Source organism: Vidua macroura, chromosome 1, assembly GCF_024509145.1.
Source record: "Vidua macroura isolate BioBank_ID:100142 chromosome 1, ASM2450914v1, whole genome shotgun sequence".
Lineage (NCBI taxonomy): Eukaryota > Metazoa > Chordata > Aves > Passeriformes > Viduidae > Vidua > Vidua macroura.
In genome coordinates this window covers 98057357-98081834 of record NC_071571.1, presented here as the reverse complement: position 1 = coordinate 98081834, position 24478 = coordinate 98057357, and the positions used below count along the sequence as shown (strand labels likewise).

Sequence of the window (24478 nt, the reverse complement as noted above, 5' to 3'; positions counted from 1 at the left end):
AAATTTCAAGTACTAGTAAAAGAACAGTAACGAATCCAGATGGAGCTATTAGGCTGAAAATCCGACTGCGGAAGGCAAAAGTTCCATTTAGATCAAGCTGAGAGTAAAAATAATAAAAATTAAATTTCTACATTGTTGGAAACATGAAGACTAAGGCTTAAGGGATACTTCTATAATATTGGAAAAAAAACCACTGAAAAACAAATATCTAAATATACTAAAAATATAGCTTAGACTGATTGCTATTTTTTGAGTGTGTATTTGATCAGAAAACTATTATTACAGAGGAGCTACAGTTTTCAAATTTAAGACATGGGGGACATTCCAGTAATTATTAACATATTTTAAAAATCATGAATACTTTAATCTGTGATTGCATTATCCATTCATCTCTTCAAACCTTTTAAGCCCCAGTCAGTACTGACTCATTTGTGTTACAACATTTCAAATTTCATGCACAAGTAATACCAGGCTAAAATGTGTCTACAAATTCAATGTACTAACAAACTTTAGTGATATTAGGATGCTTATAAAACATTTCTCCATTTGACACCTGATAGAACAAATCTGTAGGCATGCTACCGTTTCTCTATTTTCCATTTGCTACTTGTATCTGTTATTTAACCTGATATACATGATTGCATACATCAAATTCAGATTAAGGCACTTAGAAGTACCTGTAAAACAGGAATAACAGGACAGAGGGCCTCAATAAACTTGTTCCAAGTCAATACTTCCATCATTAACCGTCCTTGCAACAGATGTATCAGAATGGCCTTGGCTGTAGAGTTCACCTGCTCAATAACAAAAAAACCAAACCACTAATGCAGCCACCAATGTGTCTAAGTCAGCTTGTCAATGCTGTAATTGGAAATGTTATACAAAAACATCTCAAAGACAAAATATTGTTACTGCAGAATGCTACAATTAAATTGTCAGTTCAACTACATATTAAGTTATTATAAAAGCCTCCAAGAGAAAACACACAAATAGTTCTGCCTAAACAGCACAAAATCATTTTCTCCTTAGAACTCTGGTTTGTCTTTTCTGAAATAGAATAAATCATTACTTCAAACTTCTGCAACTATTGGTCCCTCTATCCTGCAGGTAAAAGAAATTTGGTTTCTTTTCTTTCCTGAGCTTGCCTTTCAGGGTCATTTTATTCCCAGTCTATGATATGCTTCTGAAGATACAGAAAGACAAGAAAGACTTAAAGCCTGTTATGTGGCCATTTCACTTTCCTGAGGCAAAGAGTCAAACTAAGAAGGCTACTGAATATTTCAAGCTGCATCATAATTCATCTGAAGTTCTCTATCAAAACCAAAAAAGCTAGATGATACAGCACTTACACTGCATTAATGTATCCAGTATATAATCTACATAATATATAATATTAGAATATTTACAAGCAAAAATTATTAACGCAATGGGAACATAGGAAAAAAGCCCAGCTTATCAGAATTAAGTCTTCCTTATATAATGTGAAAACACCTACCTTCAGCAGCTAAAACCCTGCATTTTATGCCAGAGCTAAAAATCCTCTCACCCCAGGCAACAAGGACAGCCTTTAATAATATCACTCTAGCCTATCTTTAAAGGAAGATTGGCTTTACAGAATCATATGGCAAATATCAAGCCTAACCTTGAAATACAAGGTTCTTGTCCATTTTTTTCTCAATGTCACATGCCTAAAAGATTAAACTGATGCTTTATGAACACTTAAGCAGCAGTTATACAGCAAGAAGTCATATAAATTAAAAAATACTTGGATACAAAATTCATTAGCTATTTTGTTATAAATAGAATAAAAATGCATTATAAGGTAGAACACAAAATGTGACAAATTTGTAAATAGTCACTATTTCTGATTTTTTTTAATTCAGCATCAATTGAAATCTACTTCTTTGGCTTGAACAACCACTAATAGAGAAAACTCTCAGTCTTTTTAATAACGCACCCAATGGAGTAGCCAAAATAAATGCTTTCCTTGCAAAAGATAAATTACATTCAAAGCATAAACATATAGCACATTCTCAAAGACATTTTATTTCTCTCTTTAAAATGCTGACATCTAAAAAAAGTCACTTTAAAATGGAACTGTGCATAGTACTGGATTTTTAAAAAAAAATCTCATTCCAGATGAGAAGCTAAAAATATGTAAATAATTTTGCCACGCACCACCACATAATTTGTTAGTCAATGTTCTTTCTGACTGTGGGGATGTTATACATCAGCTATAAAGGAGTTGTTATAAAGAACATAAGTAACTTTATTCTCTTCTCACAACTCCCTACTTAGCTCTATAAGCTAGTGGACATATGCTAAGCAGTCATGCATATAAATGAACCCAATGGAAATTTAGTCCTGTTCTATAACATTATAGAACACTTCAATAATACTCCAGTAACTATACTTAAACACAGATCTTTACGGTGGTGAAATACAATTTTATAGTAAAGACTTGCAGATTTAAAGTGTCTTTTTGTTTCTTGGCCATTTCAGAGGTTACCCCACTTTTACAAAACTTGAGACTTAAAAGTTCATGTTTCCCATAAACGTGAAGCTCCATACATACTTTTTCATCATAGGCACATTTTACTAGGGCTGAATATTACAGGAAAAAAGTAAAAAAACATATCTCATTTCATTTTTTCATTGGTCTTTATTGCAGTTACTAGCATCCTATGCACATAATATTATCCTGTCTCTGAATTCATTGTATTAAAAAAAAATCCTTCCACTTACTACAGCCTCACTATTGCACAGCTTTCCTGTATGCAAGAAACCATATTTGGTCAAAACTTCAGGTAAGCATTAGACCACTACAGAGAATATCAACACCTACTCCGTGTGCACACCAACTTACAAATGCAGCTAGTAAATACAGTACCTCATTCTTATCTTCTTGAAGGCCAAATGTACAGATTTCATACAACACTTTAGGATGGAGAAGAAAATGTACTCCCTGGGAGATTGAAGGCACGGGCTTCACAATATTATGAATACCTAGACAATCCTTCAGTAAAAATAAAGTTGGTTAGTTTAAAAATTCAAGTCAGTCTCCACTACCACATCTTGTTTTATAGACAGACTGAAGTCATGTAGTAAAAGACTTTTTCCTTGCACTTTGGAAGACTAGTTTTGAAATCCAAACATGACAGCCCTGGAAGAAATACAGTCTGTCTGAATCACTGATTCAAAACTCCTGTTACTACTAAGGACTAAGAATTAGAAAATAATTTTAGTTTTATTTTGAATAATTATGAAAATAAATTTGAAAACCTGTATATTACATTAAATAATACAATGTTTGGCATTACATTAAAATAAAAAAAAACTAAAATAGGCTGGTAAAAATCTTGCAAAAATAGGTGTCATCCAGTGGAGATAAGGGTTTTTTTTCAGAGACTAGCTCCAGCATATTTAAACATTAGTGGATTGTGTGACAAGCACACTAGGTGCAGATTATGTCCGTTATAGATAATATAAGTTTCAATCAAGTATTATATCAAAATACAAAAATTATTTTTATTTTGTGAGTCAATATTACTGAATACCTAAAATGACCCCATAAATGTGACTCTGCCATTCCCAGCATAGAGTACAGCTATACTTTCAGGAAGTCCATGCTCTTTATCCCTTGGGCTATCATTACAAAAAACTAAGGCCATGACAAAATACCCATGTAAAAAAAAAAAAAAAAGACACATACAACATGGCTCCAGAACAGGGAAAAAAACCCAAGGAAAACAAAACAACAAACATTAGGAATATATAAAAGGATTTACATGTTCTTTACGTATCACTTTTAAGTGCAGTACCTGAAGTCTAACCTAACCAAGTAGATTTAATACCAAGAATGTAACAGCAAACTGCAAGCCTAGGCCTATGCTGATTCTTCAGCATATAACACAGTAAACAGAATTTGTATTAAAAATGTTTCTAATGACAAAACCATACAACGTGCATTACTGAGTGCAACACCAAGAGTGTTAAGTAAGCATTAATTCAAACCTTAACCACTTCCAAACAGCAGTGATAGGCTTCAGCCTTTATATTCAACAAAGGATGAGACAATAGATGGAGAAGCAACTTCTGACCCTCCACCTGAAGCAATGAATTGGCCTCGGCAGACTTCCAACTAAAAATAAAAAATAGTTAATGAAACCAATTTATTTTACAGTACCTAAAGATGCCTACAAAAATGTTCTTGTTAAATTTCAGGATAATCTCTGAAAAATACTTCCTGCAATAGTATACAATCTGGAAAACAGTAAAAATTTCAGAGATGACAACATATTTGCCAAAATCATAGCATCAATCTTTGTATATTTTTATTCTTTTAAACATGTAGATAATCAAAGACCATAGTTTTTCGAAACTCTCTAATCAAAATTAAGAGCCTAACACTGATGTTCATCTGAAAAAATAAAATTCTTTTGAGCTTCAGTAGTCATCTTTGATCATATATGTGATTATAAAAAACACCTGTGCTTTTAGAATTTTTTCATTATAGAGGCTGAAGTCCATCTCACTATCATGAAGGGAATTGATATTAGTTAAAAAATTGATTTTCCTATTGTCTAAAACATCAACCAAACTATGATAAATTCTAAAAGCATTAGAACACTGAAAAACATTTTTACATTTCATAATTTAGAACACTTACTGGACAGCTCTTAAATGCAGTCTCCTTTGAAAAAAAATCCCTAAAGTCAAGTTCTCAATCAGTATATAATTAAATTTTTGTTGTTCAAGAACTTTTCCAGGAACCATAAGGTAACTTATTCTCTAACTAGAGACATGAAAAAATCACAAAAGCAATAAAAATATGCTTTTTAATAAATGAGATGCCATGTTGTAATATAAAGCATCTAGAATAAAGGAAGTCCTTTAGGATTTCTGAAAGTAAAATAAAAGTAATTGATACAAATATACTCAGGGCAAAGGATTTTCAAGAAATCTGAAAGACAAGTCAAAATGTCTAAGATTGCTTCCTTATAAATCACATACTTTACACACAAAATCATAAAAGCTTGTACATAGAATATAATTAACTTTTTAGCAACTGAAATTTAGTTTGCAAGAAATCCACCACAGAATGGCACAAATCAGTCTGTTCAATGGCTAAAAGAAAATAATTGTTCTACAGGGAATAAAGAAGTGAGCTCCTATTTGAGAAACCTTATCCACAAAAAAAAAAAAATCACATTTTCTGAAGCAGAGGTTTAAATTGTAATATACTCACATATTTGAGCATATGTGAATGCATTCTTGAAGCAAGGGAAAGTGTAGGTGGAAGGGCAGACTGCTCAAGGCCTGATCTGCCAATTCTAGCAATTCAGAAAGATTCTTGTCCCACTGTGAAGTAAAATGAAGAGAAAGAATGAAACGAACAAAATTAGTAAAATTTAAATTATCCAAAATTACTGCATAATATTTCCAAATTTATCATAATTGGATATTAAGTGGGTTTTTGTTCACTCTTTCACAGAGAAGTTTATAATTAACTAATCCAATACATTTCAACAAAAAAAATTTTAGAACCTGTTCTGGGGAGCTGAAAGCCCTTCAGCTGCTGAGTCCAAATAAACTTCTATTAAACTCAGTAGGAATAATGTATGTCTTATATTTCACAGCATGAACACTTTAACACTATTCAAAATCACTATTTTTTTATCAATATGCATTTTATGTGAGAAGAGTATAATAAAAGATTTAGCTATTAAAACTTTTAACATATCACTATTAATAAACGAGTTAGATTTCTTTTTTAATTTAAGTTCATATGTCTTCATCATATTTGGTTACCAAATATATTAAACATGAGCCATTTAAATTTGATGGAGTTAATTTCATTATAAAGAGCATTTTATGAGCAAAGTATTGCTTCTATTAACTTCAGAACCTGCCTAAACAAAGGATAGATTAGTTCTGATTTAAGACAGCACTATATATTCTGTATGTTTTACATTTATATTAGTATCAATGGAACCAGTATTGTGAAAAATTGCTTATCCATTTGGATAATGGAGATGAGTATTTCAGTACTGTGCTAGAATCTCTTAACTAATAAAGCAGCTGTCTTCATAACAAAATGAAACACAAACCTCAGCCAGTCTAGTAGTTGTTTATATAAGCTGCAATTGCCAAAGTACTTGGGATTTAAAATTTTCTGAAATATGTATTTAACTCCTGAACAACACACATACGCCCACACTATATATTTTAATAGCTATAAAATAGTTTATTATGTACATATATAAATATGTATTATATACACAGATATATATTGATATACATGTATATGTTTGTATAACTAAGCAGAGTACTTGCTGCTTCTTTCTTTGCCCATAAGAGGCCCTATGCCTTCTTCCAATTTCCAATTGTTTATTTCTTTGTTTTTACTTCAGATAAGATTTTTTACCAACATCATGACTAGCATTAATGAAAACAAATATAAATTAACTACACTTGCATCATACAGAATACTCATACTTGGGGATCTTCCTCCGCTATGTTAGACTTTAATTTTTAACAGAGAGAAAACAAAATGAGGAAAGAAATTTGCCTACAGGAAATATTTTATATAATAAAGTTTCACACCTCCTTATGAACTTCAACCATAAAGCTACAAGTGCATTCAATCGAATATGCAGCTTCTGAAACTTGCTTATAAATACTGTAGTTCTCAGTACTCATCTGCTCCAGATAGGCTGCAATGGATTCATGTATGCTTGGGTATTCCAAGGAGAATGACATATCCAGTGAGAGAAGGAACAAAGCATTCAGCAAACTCTTTTGTGTAACTTTACTCGCCTTTGAAAAAGAAAGCAACTGTCAGAATAACAGCCTGAAAATACAGTAAAACCAACAGTAGCACTTGCAGTCATTCAACAAGTACAATCATTATTGCTGCTACTTAAAATTTAGAGAAACTCATTTCATTAAATGAGTTTTATATGAAGAATTATTTTTTCTTCATTAAAAGTGACAGTTTAGAGTCACTCCTAATATCAGACCTGCAACCAGTCACAAAAGTTGTGTATGATCCAGGCATGGCATACTGCTGGCCGGAGTGGTCAATTCATTGTCTGACCAGGAGATGGCAGAGAATACACAAACCACATTTATTTCTGTAGTTAAAAAAGCTGTCTACAATTCCACATGGTCATATTGCAAACTAAGGACTGAGATCTTTCTTGTTGTTTTGTTGGTTTTTTTTTTTTTATTTTTCATTTCAAGTATACATTATTTCAACTTAAATTTTGACCTCAAATACAGTAACTTTGTTCCAACTGTCATACACACAATGGAAACTTTGCATAAAAGACAAAAATTACGAAAAGTCATTAGATTGGTACACCTACACTTATTTTCAGGTACAAGACTTAATATTTGTGACAAAAAGCCTGTAACTGAAAATCAATCTTCTAATCCAATTGATTAATGCCTAGGAAAATCTACCTTCCACTAAAAACTGGTCCAAAAACTTAAAACCCATTCCACTTTACACATCTCACACTTTCCATCTCACACAAAAACTTCAGTAGACCTTCCCAGCTGAAATAAACAAAAAAACCAAAACCCTCCACCCAAAAAAACTAATAAAAAATATCAAAAAAAACAAAACAAAAAAAAAACACACAAAAAAACAAACAAACAAAAAAAAAACAAAACAAAAAAAACCAAAAAAAAACCAAAAAAAAAACAAAACACCCATCCCCAAGAGCTACAACAGAATTTTAAAAGAGCACTGGAAGCAAAGAACAATTAAAATCACTCCAATTTACAAAATGTAGTTGATTATTACATTCCATCAGAATAAGAGTGATGATTTTACATGTTATGTAAATCTACTCCTACTTGCATGCATACTAGAAACGAGCAGGGGGCAGCAGAGCCTTGCAAACCATACATCATATCAGAAAAAAACACTACAGGAGGAAAAAGAATACTGAATTTCAAAAACTCATCTAAAAACCGTATTAAAGAAGTTTTGTTCTTTAAGATTTGTTATCTGCAGAATACACTGGTAACTGAAAAATGGACAAAGTTGCCATCTGTGATCATACATCACCAGTGCAAGTCAGATTAATTTCTCTGTCCAAGGAGCTATTTTCTCAGTATCCACCCCTGAGAAGGTATCTCTTACTGCCCTCTTAAAATGTAAAACCAAGAGACAAACACTCATAATTAGTGATTACATACCTTTTCTACAGGAAGAAGCACTTGGAGCAATCTAACAGTGAAGAGTGAAATGCTAATAAATGCCATTCTGTGATGCACCAGCATCACCTTGGGCTGTTCTGCACTTATATTGCTTTTGTGATATAATATTGTTTCTCCAAGCAAACCCAAGACCAGAAGCAATTTGTCTTTCTGAAAACAAAATCAGAAATACAATAATTAGAAAAAAAATGAAACATCACTATGTATTTACAGTGTTTACACAGTACCTGCAGGATCATTAGCACAATTATGCCACATAAGCTAAAATTGCATAAATGCTGCCAAATACATATCAATGTGCTTGTTACCTATGCACTAGTCCTAGACCTCTGTCTACTTTCACTATCAGTTCTGAATACTTTGCTCAATAACTACCCATTCCTGGTTGCTCCTTCCCCTTTCCACCCCCACTTTTCTCTCTCCCACCACCATCTTAATTTCTGCTCACTACACTTTTGAAATTCTGAAATTTTACCTATTTTGAAGTTAATAAGGAAATATTAAGTCCTGATTTGAACCTGCTAATAAAGCTTTACCTTAAAAAAGTTCCCAAAGCAATTCACAGTAACTTTGAAAACATCAAAGACTTTTTTATCCCTACTGAGTCTCAAAGGAGACAGCAAAACTATTTTCTTTCTCTATCCTATTTAAAAAAAAAAAAATCAATGTAACTGCATACCATTACCCACCTTATTTGCAGAGGTTTGTTTATTAGTAGCCTGGAAACAAACATTATCCTACTAATAATAATCAGTATGGTATACACGTGATCTATTCTACTGTAGTTTAACAGATTTATAAACAATTAAATATACTGACTCAGATCATAAAACAAGTAGATGAAGAGATTTTAAGCTTCTGAGATTAAGTGCTCTGCAAGGAATTTTCAGTACTGATGTGATGTTGATCAATTATAATAGATTTTCACAGATTGGTAGATTAAATTCAAAGAAAAAATTCTCATTCAGTAATACGTCCTACAAATATAAATCTTAACATTTATAAAACAGAGAATAGGAAAGCCTAAAGCAATAATTAATATTGCAGGTGTTATTGTTTCATATTCAGTGGTATTTTCACAAATTCTAACTCAAATCAAGTGCATCTAAGAGTACATTTAATTCAAGTCTTTAGACAAGTTTCAGTCTGCAGCTCTGGTATGTTTGTTACAGGTCTGAGCCATGCCAGCTTATGCTTCAGTTTTCACTTGTCTTCAGAAGAGCAAGTCATAATAATTTCATCTGTTTTTCACTAATTTCATCATTCATGTATACAACTTTCAACTGTGCTCAGCAATTTAAAATATTTAGTCAACAGCCCCTTAATGCTTTGAATCTCTGCTGGGCCAAAAAGGTCCCTCCTTTCTTTCCCAGCTAAGCAACATTGTTAGGATATCTGAAATTTGTGTAGGGATCTATAGTTCCGGTGTAGGAAATGGATAGCATGTATCTTACAATTCCAGTCCTGGATCTGAACAGTTATCCCCCTAATTTTAAACAGATAGTTTATAAGGAGTAAAGAAAGGGAAAGTTGTTATGTACATCAAATTGGTGTCCAACATTTGTAATCAGTGCTTTTCCCTCAGCTTTCCCTCCCTACATATGTTTCTTTTAGTGGCTGCTTATTTTCTTGAGGTAAAACTCCAAGTAAAGTCTAGTAAAAGAATTTACATTTTAAAAAGTGCCATCAATAGAACTAGTAATAAACTACTTAAAATTTTCAAACGCACAGCTCAGCAGAAGCTTAGATATACAAATCGCTGCAGAAAATGTCAGAAGCTTATCAAAGGAGACAAATATGGCAGATCAAAACCTGAAGAATCTTACCAATTCCAATGCAAAAAGGCTGTCATCTTCCCAAACATTTTCAGAAATAGCATCACCAATAAGGGACATGTCTTCAACAAGCAATTCAAGAACTTCCATTGTCACTCTCCTACTGCCTACAAATGAGAGGATAAATTCAAATACAGACAAAATACTGTATTTTCATATTCAGAAGACACCACTGTAAACAAGAGATTATTCCTCACAGGAAATTCTGGTATTTAAATTTTCCTATATGCTTCTACTAAACTTATGCTAACTGTCCTCAACCACTAGTAGCTCTGCATCAGAGAAGACAACCAGCCAAAGTCACAACAGATTAAAGCAATTGTATACTTAGAAAAAATCTGAATTTCCTTAGAACCTATCACAAAATTATTTAAGAAAATAATCATGAACTTTACAACAGCTGTAAATCTGATTACTGAACTTTTTAAAATTTCATAATAAAGTCACTAATTTCCCCCATCCAGACAGCAGTGTTAAAAATTTTCTGTGTATATTACCTACTCCCATTGATCTGCATTTTTTGTATAGGAGTGTCTTTCTTCAGACTATTTTGTTTGAGATCTTTTAAAAGACAAAGAGATGAATACCCACTTAAGCTACTTTCACAATTCTCTGTAACAGTGTCCCCTTTGCTTGTAGGCTGGTATTTATTAATTTTAATTTCTTCTTCTGAATGTCTCTTAATAACAAGGCTAATCTGGTCCATTAGTAACCTTTATCCAATGTACAGTTTTAAGCTTGAATATGTGGCCACAAAGAAATTGGCCTGAGCTTAGAAATCTACAGCCTACATTTACTACAAATATAAACCTCCTCCTCCCCAGATAACGAGAAAACAGAAGAGTTAGAAGGTTTTACAAAGAACAAGGCAGAATATCTGGAGCCAGACCAAATATTTTCAACCTCACATAAGTGAAGATGCCAAAACTGTCTGACATCTTAAGGAACCATACGGTGACAGTTTCCCTTAAATAATCAATGTAGTGCAACAGTTGGCTTAGTTATTTGTTGATGGTATGTTTCTATTTAAAATCATAGATGGATTTCACACCAACACCACTGAATTTTCAATGTATATTTTAACTAATGTTAAAATTCTGCATCCATCAAAATCCTCAAAACAACATCCGTTGAAAAAAGATAAAGCTCTACTTGTCTGTTATAATTAAACATTAATTTCCTTGTGGATTTTTCTATCTCTTGTAAATTTTACAGACTGCTGAAGCCTTATTGATACTTGAGGAAAAAAAAATATCGCTATATGTGACTAGATATGTAGTTATAATGACCACAGCTTCTGCAATTTGTAGATTCAGTGATCTGCTTTGGGTGAGAAATGACAGAATGGCACAAGGCGTTTTTTGAAAGCTTGTTTTTACCTATCTCACAGAAGTTCTGTTTTCCATTGATTTTAGGCCAATTTAACTTAATAAATCTCTCAGTTTTAACAAAAAAAAACCACAAAAAACCCACAAAACAATCCTCACAAAACCAAAACAAGCCCACACCACTACTGATTTCTGCAATGACTTTGCTCACAAGGCAGGTCAGCACAAAGGAAGAAAAATTCCAATAAACATTTCCGCAAGGAAGAGAATTTAAGCTTAACTAAAATACACATCATACTGCAAAATAAAAGGCAGCAAATTTTATAATAGGCTTACTGTTTTTTTTTCCTTTACCCAATAATTTAAACATCTAGATTTTAATCATATAAATTAAAACTATACCATATAAATTGTTAATAATGTTCATAAAAATGCCTGTTAATTTTACTTAAGATAACAACCCAAAATATAACCACATGAGAAACTGTGTGTTACTGTCTCACAATATCACAGTCTCACAGTGTGCCTTCAGATCACAGGCTTGCAGATCAACAGGAACAGGATAAAAATATTAGTTTCCTTACAATCTGTGTCTCATTACAGCACAGTGGAAGAAAGGAGAAATATCACCAAGGAGAGTTTAACAAGCGCAAAAAACCTAAGGGGATGATAAACAAAGACAGGTCCACCTTTCCAGAAAGTAACACTATTTTAATTCTATGATAAGATTGAAAGAAAGAACCTTGAAATATAGAAAAATTGTCTTTTAACTCTGCAGATTTGAATTGACAGGCACCAGAAATGGAAAAGAGAAAACACATTTTCTGCAGTTTTACATTATAAATAAAAGGTGCTAAAAGTCATGAATGTGCTTGTGACTAATTAATATTTAAATACCACTCTTAAGAAAGGAAAAAACAAAACTTTAATTCATTTTAGTTGGTTTATAACAAAACAAAAAGAATTTCATCATTTTCATACACATTTCATAGAATTTTTATAAGTTGAAGCCTCTAACTTTTAGTATCCTAGTCATAGATACACATTTCCAGCTCCTATATTTGAAACCCTGACCACATTTATCAATACCTGTTTTGAATTAAATTACATTTTACAGCTAAATACCATTTAAGACAACCTCAGAGCAAAAATATTGTCCTCCAAAAGGGCTTTGCAATTTAGAACCTCTATAAATTAAAATTTGCAATTAGAGTATCATTACTTATGTTTCTTAAATCATTTTTTACTGTATTTGTAAGAATAAAAACAAGCCTTTCACCAGAATTTTTGTTTATTATTTCTTGAACAGGAGGAAAACTCTATGCTTAAACAGATCCTTTGGAGAACGCCTTTGGTTAAGGGTGGTTATTTTTCCGTCTTCCTGAATGACATTTTATTCTGACACACCGTTTTTCCACCATACACTGACTTCCTGCCACTTTCAATAAAAAATACTTAAAACTTCTGCAGCAATTCTGGAAATCAATCAGAAGATTCAAGCTCTGTGACCTGAACAAAGTCCCTAGAAAAGATCTGTTGCAACTAGCCACAGTACATCAGTAGCCATCTGTGCCTTATTTATTGGAGGTAGTCACCTCATCGACCAACTTCTTAAGAGTATCTTGTATTAAGGATGGGAAAGATATGCAAGTTAAATACTTAACTCAAAACTTTCTTACCTGTTCTTAGAAGAGGTATTGCATTTTCCAAGATGGAAACACAGAACTGAGGAAGGCTAAGCTGCTTCATCTGTAATTCCAAAGTGTCCTCATTTTCAATATCTGGTAGGTCAGTATGTCCTACGTCAAATGGGGAATGCAGAGAGATTCTGGAGTTTGCATTTGCTTGAGTACTGTTTCCACTTAAAACAAAAAGCAAACAGAAATTTTAAAAAAATAAACATAATTAACTCTTGCAAAGAGAAAACACATATGTACAGACGTTAAAAACAGCATTAAGTATTTTCATGACTCCTGCCTTAAGCATATCCTTCCTCCCATCCCAAACTTTCTCTGCTATCTACCAGAGTTGCAAGAGGGAGATTTTGTTTCATTCTTTTTCTGAATGTCAGAACAGGTAGCATGACAAGTGAATGCCTAATGTTTTGGCAATCATCTTCAAAATCACTTAGCACTGTGTACTGGAAGAAATACACATGCAACAAACACAATATTGCATGATAAATATCAGTTGATTTGAATTTTTTTTTTTGATGAACAAAATCTATCAGTTGCTTGAAGCAACACAACTTACTAAATCAAATTTCAGCCTGAATTATACTTACTATATTAAAACCATTCTATATAGCTAGCCACAAGAATCCTTAGAAGGAAAATTAAGAAGCATGAGTTCTGTTTACTCCTTAGGACCACCTTATCCACTGTAAAACAGGAAGTATTTCCTTGTCCAAGCCAGCCTTAAATGTAATCAAGTATATACTACAAAGTATATAGAATGCTATTAAATTATAGACATTTTTAATTATTACGTATTTTATTTATGATATATGAATATATAATTAAATAAAGTATATATGGTTCATATATTATGAACAATGTATAGTTCATAACTGTATTAGTTTTCAACAATAATCTAATTCCACTATCAGCATTATAATTAATAAAAATCAGAACATATTTTTTTAAGTTTTTTTATCCCAAACGATGTTTAGCAATCTTGATTTCCTTTAAAAACCTGTATGACTTACAACTGGGTTTTGGTTGGTTCCCTTTTTTATTATTAAACAAGCTGAAGAAACTGAATTGTGGCATGACTGTATTACATTCTATTGTCTAATTAAATGTACAAGATGTGTATAAGAAGTTAAATGCCGACTGATTAAGAAGCCAACAAAAAACTACATGCAAAGTAGAAGAGTTCACCAATATGTAGTTTGGGTTTGGCTGCACTTACCAGAGGAAAAGGAAGGAGAGGTATCAATCACAAAAACAATTCAGAAGAGGAAAGGTTAAGTTTCCAGGCAGAATTTGAAACAGACAAACAGATAGATTGAAGAGTCTCAAGATTAAAGAAGAAGGAAAAGAAGAGTTACATATAGAATAACAATATACAAGTAAATAACAATAAACAAATTTACAGTACAATTATGTAGAAAAAGACAAGGTTCACTAAAAGTAGTTCTTCCTTATCAAAATCAGAAATATCAGAGCAACACTACTGTCATTTCTGTCTATCATATCTTCTATTCAACATCATTTTGTTCTTTATGTTACCTCTGGGCTAAATTATATTTTTGTAAGAAATGAGATTCGTGGGCAGTGAGCAGGTCTACTGCAGCACACAGGATGCAAGAAGATAAAGGTGTGCAGTCATAAACAGCTCATAAAATGACCCTATTAGCACTCCCTGGTTTCTAGAAGTCTCATCACTGCCTGAACTGGTACTTATTCTTACGCAGCTTTCATTTCTAGACTAACAGCCAGGTCACCGCTCTCTTGCACAATACACACCAGCTGCTATTAAACTGTTAACTGTTCAGCTTCGGAAAATGGCCAGTGCCTCGAAGGCATAAAGCCTGGAATTCATTGACAGTGCCATATTAGTTACATGATAAAAATTAATATATTAGACTTCAATAAAAATAACTTTTTAATATGACTGTCAATAACTGTTTAATATGACTGTATTTACAATTGAGCTATTCTCATCACAGTCTATTTGAATACCTAGGAGGTACTCAAACACTAAGCCCATACATCACAGAGACTCAAATGAACTACCAACAAGCACACAGATTTACAAGGACTTTTAAAATCCCACATATGAGAAGACATTGGTACTTGAACAGCAGCTTTAAGTCTTTAAGTTGGGTCAAGACGAGCAACAAAATCACACACAGACTTCTACATTTTGAGGGTATACAGAAAATTTATAATTTCATATAAGAGTCAAATATTTACATATTATAGAACTGAAATTTGTTGTCACATTTAACAACAAATTTTAAAGACTTCAACAGAAATCTTTATACAGCATAGCATTTTTGACAATACTGTTACCTATGGGATGGCCATTCCACTTAAAAGAACTTATGAGGTCATCTGCTGAAAAAAAGAAAAATCCCTGACTTTCCAGCAAGAGACTGAGTAAATGATTTTCTGTGTCTTACAAATACATGCACAAGCAATAACAGTTGATAGGAAGAGACTTTGTTTAAAATGGTACAAAACGTGGCAATGTTTTTATGTATTCTGAACACCACTTCAAGAAAGGTTTAATTCATAAATATGGTTTGAATCTTCACAAGTTACCAAAACCATTGCATCAATCCACACATTGACAAGGAGCTGATAATATAATCCTGTATTAAAATGTTTTTAACTGAAGTGTAAGTTATTTCCTGTTTCATTCACCTAGAAGATACTGCATCCCAATCTTGACCATCTCCTCTAGGACGCTGAACTGTCCGTCCAATTACAGAGGGCCGAGGACTGCTGCTGCCAGGGGATGGATTCTGAGAACGAGGAGCACCTCTTGCTTCTTGACAGTAAGATATAGATGAATTCTGGGAAGCTGTGCCTTTATGTAATACAAAAAACATATTTTCCCTTAGAAGTATCCATTATTCTGAAAGATTCTACCTAGTAAACAGTAAAAGTAACTAAGGTAGGATATGGAAAAAAACACCACGTAAATACTGACGACTTAGAACAACTGATCTCTGGCAAGTAGCAGAGTTTGAAACCAAATTCCAAGGCAAACACCACTGAAGATTCCAGCTGAATCATAAATCTTGACTTTTAAAAATAGAAACATAGTGTCTGGGTAAGGCTATTGGACTTGTTGATGTTATAACTGAATTAGCAGCCAGCCAGTACCATTTATTAAGACACCAAATATAGGGGCAATCTTATGAAGAAAACCAGACTACCAATTTATAGAAACAAAGCTTTGACTCAATTCAGATGACAAAATGGAAACAAGAAGACCATTATAAGTCATCTACACCATTAAAGCTACAACATTTAAGTATTAATAACATTGTGAAGCAGCCCTCATGACTGCAAAATTCAAAACAATGATTAAACTATTTTTAGCCATCAGCATAAAAAAAAAAGTTCACACAGCTCATGAAATTAGTAACTACTCTGTTAAATACTAATAGCTTGAAAGCTTTTCTGAAACTTTGCCCACTTTTATTTTACAGATTTAATTTAGTTTTAGTTAAAAATCCCTCCCCTGCTGACATACAAACAATTGGATACTGGGAAAAGTTGATGAATGGGGAATCACAGAAAAGTAAAACTGAATAAGTACTTTAAAACAATGTGAGTACTAAAAGTTTTTTAATTAATATTAACAGCACTGAACACCAAAACAATTTTACAAGATTACATTTGCTATAAGGTTCTGGGTTTTTTTTCTGTCATTTTAGACAATTTTATCTGTAGTAAAAACAACAGTATCTCAAATACTTAAAAATACCTACCTTGCTCTGAGGAAGAAAAACTTGGATCTCTATGGAAGTCAAGCCTACTTCTCAAAAAGATGCAAAGCTGTTGCAAGCATGACACAGCCTGCAAAGCCAGCTGGTGCCTCCCATCTCCTCCAAAAGCCAAGCTCAGAAGAGACAAAAGGCTCTGCAAAGACAAAACCACCAACATCAAGACCTGAACATTAATCACCGACATGAACAACCATGCCAGCAAGTCTTACACTAAATATAGTTCAAAAATGCTTCCAAGTGTTTTTCAAAATCACAGCAAAGAATAAATAGGCTCAACTACTGTTTCATCACTGAATGCAAGACCACCAGGCATAAGGAAGAAGCCAAGTTTCACATTATAGTTCCAATAAATTCACCACTTCATTATGGGAGTCCATTAGAGGGTGTGCAGACAACAGTCACACAAATTCATGTATTCAGAAGAAACAAAGTATTACTTCAGAAAATGCTTAGTGATTAGCAATATACATTGTTACAAGCAAAAAACTTTCAAACCGTAATACATAGACAATATCCCCTTTCCTATGCGCCTGGAGTTAGCATGAAGGTACTTCTGTTTAACTATTTTGTTTAAAAACAAATTGAATCATTTGCATCAATTCATTCTTGGCAAAGCTTATACCAATAAAAACTTTAAGTTTTATGTGAATTCTTGCCTGTACAATCTTTGGCCTTTGAAGGAAGATCTCTGCAGGAAAATCTTGCATAATCACATCCTGAAGAAGCTCACATGTACTCCAAATTAAACTTTGGTTGTTACTTCTCAAAGAGCTACAAGTTCATATTTAAATATGTATTAAAACAAAAAGAAAATCAATCAGTAATTATTAGCCTGAACAAGTCTTTACAAGAAAGTTATAATCACAACACTGAAGAATCTAAAGAAAAAGAAATCTCTTAATTCTATTGGCATATCATTTTTTCAGTTAAATTATTCCTTAGCTATATTAATCCTATATATAATAAAGAACAAACTCAATTCCCACAAGTAAAATTTAGTTAGAAAAAGAGAAATAACTTTATTGATTCTGAATTTGAAATTAAAATAAGAACTACTGGAAATTCCCTGTTAAGCTAGTGATTATCTCAGTGGTATATAGCAAGTAATCTCATATCATTAAGAAAGTTTCTTTCATTACTAAGGTTCATGTACAGCTTAAAAGCACTTGCATTACATAAGTAGGAAATTCCATAAAAGGAATTCAGAAACCACTGTTTCTGAAACCACGGAAAAAATCAAATATGTCCAGTTACAAATCTGTGTTCCTCTTCTATATTCTGGCATAAAGGAAATTAAATATTAAACAGGTTCTCCAGCTTCAGAGATCTTTCAAAAGGAAAAAGAAAAAACACAAAAAAACCAAAAAAAAAAAAAAAAAAAACAAAAACAAAACAAAAAAAAAAAAAAAAAAACAAAACAACAAAAAAAAAACAACAAACAAACAAACAAAAAAAAACCTATGCTAGAAATCTATCAAAGCTCTGTGACAACTCATAAGGAATCCCTACTCTCCCTTGGGGCACTTCAAACACCTTTCTAAATTAAAGAAAAAAAAAAAAAAAAGTCCCTGCAGAAAGACAGTTGGAATGACTCAATGCCTGGATAAGGCCAGGTACATAAACTTATTGGCCTAAAGCTACTACTGAAAGTAGGGATTTTCCTACCAACTGGTTATGGGGGTAAAGTAAATAATGATTTTATTTCAGCTTTTATTCAGCTTTTATTTATTAGCTGAAACAAATCCTTGATCCATTTAAGAAATTCAAAATACAGATTGAAGTGTCATGAACAAAAGACCCAAAGACACTCTGATTTAAACACAAAAAAATAGAGAGTGACAGTGCCCAGCTTTAGCCCAGTTCATTTATCAAAGCTAGCTCATTGGGTTATTTACAAGAACAACCTCATGAAAGAAAGACAGGAAAGAAATTTACAGCCACTATTCCCGAAAAAGAAAAACTACAAGGAAATTGCAATATTTCTATTACTGCACCTTTCATTTGATGAAAGAACATGTCTATCTGTTGAAGTCAGAGTTAGCCAAGGAAAGGTGGAAAATTTCAAGCATTTCACTGCAAAAAAAAGAGCGGATGTCTTGAAATATAATTTATAGAAATATTATATTGTATACATCCAAGGCAAAGTAAAAAACTTATAAACAATATACTATCTTATACAGAAATATCTTTCAGTAAATATAGGCTTGCACAAACTCAAATGCTTTTAGTGTTTTCAGAAATACCAGAACATCATTAAGGTCATACCAAATCCAAATGAAAGAGGTTTATTGAAGAAAGCTTTACCAAATAACAAACACAGCATTGGTGGAAGAATACTAAATCTCTTATATCATGCTTTCAATCAAATTATAATTTTTATCTGCTACTAAAGAATATTTTATCCAATAGCATGATCTCTAAAAATGGAAAATTTACCTCATGGTTTTACTCTTCAAGCAGTAGAAATTATTGTTCTTACAAAATTATGACACATAATAACCTTGCCATGAAAATAACTTTAAAGCCATTTCTAACTTAAAAGTTTGTAATAATTATTGTGCAATTCCTAAGACAGTTGATACATTACTAAAAACTCAACTGGTGATTCACCTATAGTAATGGCAAAGTCATATTTTAAAATCTAGATCTCAGCACCATACTGTATTTTAAGTAAGACACTATTCTGTGAACTGCTATTGTTATACTGGTACAGGCAAAAATTTGCCAAAATATTATTGATCTGTGGTTGTCAGTGAAACACTTCACACCATTTGACAAAAAAAAAAAATCAAAGCATAATACTAGTTTTCATTTAAATACAAAGCAAAGATTCCCCTCGCACCTACACCAGTTTTCTAAAAAGTAGAAAGGTACTTCAGACTAAGTTTTGTTGAAATAAAAGGTACTTAATCTTTTAAGCCACTTCTGATTACAAAACACAGATCATCTGGAGAACAGTGGAAATTTAAATGATTTTTTAAATTGCAGCACTTTCTAATGTACTTTAGATATTCCAAAGAGCTACACTACATACTAGAAAAGGGAAATATCTATTAAGATGAATGTCATTTTTATTAGCATTATAATTGTAGCTTCTGTGCTGTCAGATTCCACAGAATAACAAAAGGAAAAATAAGAGCCAGTTTTGCTATCCACATTTGTAATGGAATTCCATCTAAATTACAACTCTAAGCTCTTTCTGTAATTAACATATTCCTTTATAACTAGACATACCAACTGTTCTTTTGGGAGATATTTCTAACTGCGGCAGATGACTTCTACTTGAACAAAAATATCCAGTGAATAATTCCTCTTGAGGCAGAACTAAAAGGAAAAAAAAGGGGTAAGTTTAAAAAATGCACATGCACAAAAAAATGCTCTATTTATTTTCATGCTTTTCCTTAACTACCTGTCTCTTGCCCTTGAGTTTTAAATCAGTTTCCTTAATAGGCTAAAATAGTCTCAGATGATCAGAAAAATGAAGTAAAAAGAGTGTGTCAATGTTTATTTTTTTATAATCATATTCGCAACTGTTAAGGAAGCATTTTTCTCCATTTTTTACACTAACTAGCATACCATACAAACAATAGCAAAAACAATTACACAAAATGTATTGCCTGATGGAGGACTGGCAGCCAAATAAATTATTTTCCTTTAATCTACCTCTGTAGTAACAAAATTAACTTTTTAAATTAATTATTTGAAACCTTTTCCTACCAAATTGCTGTCTTCTTAGGTCACCTAGAAAGTTGCCCTCCTGTATAAATGTATTTTGCCCCATGTCATTCATATGCAAACTGTATTAAAAAATACACAAGAAATGTTAACACTAAAAGCAATCTCTCCAGACCATAATATTTGCTTCAAAGGATCAAACTAGATAATGCCAGGTTATTAGTTTACAATAATTTTTTCCAGTAACTGAAGTTGAAACAGAAATAAAAATACAACACTCCTGCTTAGAAGCATTAGGATTATTCCATCCACACATGCATACAATTTACAGTATAAATAACTTCAACTGAGTAGTTTCAGAAAGACATAATTTAAGAATGCAGATGTGGAAGACTATTCTCCATACAGTATAAACATTAAGCAAAAATCCACCCCTGTGTGGGCATAGGAAGGAAAAAATATTAAAAATTAATCACCAGGCACATAGTTCTAGTGAACTAAATCTCCAAGCATTAGAGAGGTGGCAGAAACCACCCAAAATTACTTTTATCTCTGTGACTGCACAGTATGAGTGACAGAGGTGTGGTCATTACTGCTATATGCAATGTGTAACAGCACTGTCTTTCCCACAATAAGCAGGAGGTAATGTAATATGATACATAATTTTCTCCTCCAAACTCTGTTCCAAAATTTTTTAGGCAGAAGAGAAAAACCAAATGGGTTAGACTACATCTAGGAGGAAATGTAAATCATTGTAACAGACAGATAATGAGCTAGGTAACAGATGCAAGCAATAGCACTTCACACATAATGTGACATTTTAAAGAAAGTTTATGAATTCTTCTATGAAAAATGCTTATCCAATACTAAGTACATAGAGCATACAGCTACTGTAGCTTCAAAAATCATTCTATTAGGATCAACTACTGTTTTTTTTCTTTTCCTTTTTTTTCCCTCATAGGATTTCAATTGCTTTCCAAGCTAGAGCCTACTATACAAAGAACAGCAGGAAAGCATACTGGCTAAATTACAGATTTATTTGAAGTTGCTACACAGTTGCTGCCATAAAGCTGTCCTTGAAAGTTGTGTCATGCTCTTTGTACATTACAGAAAACAGATATTATACACTGAAGAAATGGATATGGCATTCCATTACAGGAATGCCACCAGGTGATTTAGCTAAGGTCACACTGTCTCTGGCAGAATCTGATTAGCACACACTTCCCTGACCTCTCAGGAATAATTCACCTACTATGCCAGAAAACATCAGCTTCTCATAGGCTTTTAATTTGCTTTATTTTAATATAAAATAAATTACAGTTCAAAACAGGTAATTTACCTGGTTGATCTACTGAAGGCTGAGACTGAGCTTGATAACGTACTGAAGAACTAGAAGGGAGTTCAGAAGAAAGGAAGAACAGTCTATCCACAATCCCATCAATTATGGCCTGCAAATTTGGATCCACGTCGGAGCGAAGCTGAGAGAAGAATTCCACTGCACCAATTCCAATCATTTTCTGGGCAGCAGGTGGATGCTACATTAAGACAAATAACTGCCAAAGTTAGTTTGAATAGTCTTAAGGTCACTGGAGGGGAGCAGGAAATAAAGAACAGCAGGGAGAAGAAAGAAAAGAATTGAAATTTTTAAGTGATATTTTGCCTTTATTCGTTTAGACCATTGTGTTGAGGTAGAGTTCATTTTCTTCCCAGTGGCTGGCACAGGGATGTGTTTTGGACTTGTGCTGAACACGGGGTTGATGATAAAGAGTTATTTTTGTTACTGCTAAGCAGAGCTTACACAGAACCAAAGGCTCTTCTGCTGTCCTGGCAAGGGATCTGGGAGTACAGGGGAGTTTGGGAGGAGACACAGCCAGGACAGGTGACCCCAACTGACCACAGGGATATTCCATACCACAGAATCACAAAAAGGCCTGGGTTGGAAGCAGCCTTAAAGACCATCTAGTTCCAACAGCATGCTCAGTCTATAAAGGGGGTGAAATGAAGAGGAAGGGGGGACATTTGGAGCGATGGTATTTGTCTTCTCAAGTCACTATTATGTGTGAGGGTGCCATGCGCTCCTAGAGATGACTGAATACCTGCCTGCCCATGAGAAGTGGTGAATTAACCTCTTTTTATGCTTTGCTTGTACACGCAGCTTTTGCTTTTCCTATGAAACCACCTTTGTCTCAATCCACCAGCCTTCTCCCTTTTACCAATCCTATTCTCTCCCCAGTGCCACTGGTAGGGTGTGAGCAAATGGCTATGTGGGGCTTGGCTGCTAACTGGGGTTAAACCATGACATCCATCTGTCAGTATCAAGGATGCCTTGTTTTTTAACTCTGCATAATTGGAGTTTAGTGATTAAAACATAAGAATGTAAAAATCTGAGCTATCTGAAGTTCCTGTAACATTTTCTCAATTAGTTGCAACAATGTTCAAATCTTTACTTTCCAGGAACAATGCAAATGCTTAGCTGCAAATCATGACCCAAGTTAAAAATGAAGCACTAGATGAGAAACTGAAGAAGCTGAGAAACTAAAGCAGAAACGCAGAAAAAACTATTTTTTCTCAGCTATCTCTGACCCATTTGAAGTCGCTGAAATTGTTTTAACTTTGGTCTACACACAGTGGCTTTATTATTCCTGTCTTTGTAAACGCTCTAAAAATCTCGTTACATGGAGATACATATCCAGCTTTATTTAGCTTCAGCATTCTAAAAACATACAGTTTAAAAATAAATGAATGTTAATATGTCATACCTTGATCAAACTATTCACAAAATTTAACACTTCCTCTTTTAGTGGTACGTCTGGGAAATTGAACCACTCCAAAAGGTTACAAAAAAGTGCTTTTTCGTGCATCAGATCAGCATAGGAAATCAAGTTGTGGTCAAGTTTAAATAGAATAGTCTTCATAGATCGCTCTCTTATCTCTGTCAGCTCATGACCTGCCCAAAAAAAAGTGATTAAGAAACCCATAAAATACAACAGAACTTTTTTTTCTTTTTTGGAGAAACAGAATGCTGCCAGAGATGCAGTGAAAAAAAGCCGGCTTATAAACTGCCAGTATTATGCTTACCAGGAAGTCGAATACGATTCGCACTCACCAGCGACAACCTCATCAAATGTGTTTACATGATTATAAAGCGGTGAGACATTATAAGATATACTGACATAATCCGGTGCCAAATGCGCCTCTACTAATTTAACGTGGTACCGGAACCTCTACCAGAGTATGTTGTGGGTACGGAAAGCTGCCTTGCACACACCAACCGAAAAAAAAAAACTACCCAAGCCCACTGAATCGAAAGGCACCGTGTTTGCAGGGGAAGCCTCTGGCATTTCCTTACGGAAGCATGTCCCGTTGGGGGAGTGCCGCCGCCCCCTCCACGCCTGCCGCGGGGAGCGGAGTGGAAAAGCAGCAGGTAGAAGAGCGGCGAGGGGCGGCGGAGGCCGGGCAGGAGCGGCCGGGCTCCCGCAGAGCATCGCCAGGCCGCACGCTGCCGCTGCCCACAGCCCCGCAGGCGGCGGGGCCGGGAGGGAGAGGAGCCATTACCGAGCTTCCTGACGAGCGCCGACAGCTCCATCGCGCCGCTCCGCCCGCCCGCATTCAACCGCCGCGCCGACCCGCCGCCCGCCCAGCTGGGCGCGCCCGCGGAGCACCTCGGGAAATGTAGTCCGCCCGCTTTCGCCCCGAGCCCGCCGCCCGGCGCTGCGCGCGAAGCACGCCGGGAACCCTCATCGCGCTGCGGCCCGCCGGCGGGAGAACAGAGAACTACAGTTCCCATGAGCCCCGCCGCGAGGGCCGGGCTCCACGGGCCGGGATGGAGGTGGGGAAGCGGCAGAGGGACCTAAAGATTCCAGTGTCTGCCCGTTCCTCCGAGGCGTGTAGCTAGGTGGGGCTGGCCTCTCCTCTCAGGCAGCTAACCAGGGACAGGATGA

The 24478-nt window shown here is 34.2% G+C and overlaps 1 protein-coding gene across 1 annotated transcript in view; it reads right to left on the bottom strand.

The window, feature by feature from the left end:
• RTTN (rotatin) overlaps positions 1–24163 on the bottom strand; it is an 81571-nt gene extending 57408 nt beyond the window's left edge. Inside the window, exons 1-16 of the mRNA XM_053993788.1 lie at positions 24093–24163; positions 23297–23484; positions 21877–22072; positions 20097–20186; positions 18857–18935; positions 17519–17633; positions 16845–16995; positions 15769–15934; positions 13075–13256; positions 10059–10174; positions 8212–8382; positions 6607–6819; positions 5249–5361; positions 4015–4141; positions 2891–3016; positions 678–794 (exon numbers count right to left, since the gene is read on the bottom strand). Coding sequence (XP_053849763.1) covers positions 678–794; positions 2891–3016; positions 4015–4141; positions 5249–5361; positions 6607–6819; positions 8212–8382; positions 10059–10174; positions 13075–13256; positions 15769–15934; positions 16845–16995; positions 17519–17633; positions 18857–18935; positions 20097–20186; positions 21877–22072; positions 23297–23484; positions 24093–24123 — 2181 coding nt within the window. The 5' untranslated portion in view covers positions 24124–24163. The remainder of the gene's footprint in view (positions 1–677; positions 795–2890; positions 3017–4014; positions 4142–5248; positions 5362–6606; positions 6820–8211; positions 8383–10058; positions 10175–13074; positions 13257–15768; positions 15935–16844; positions 16996–17518; positions 17634–18856; positions 18936–20096; positions 20187–21876; positions 22073–23296; positions 23485–24092) is intronic.
• Between the last annotated feature and the right edge of the window lie 315 nt (positions 24164–24478).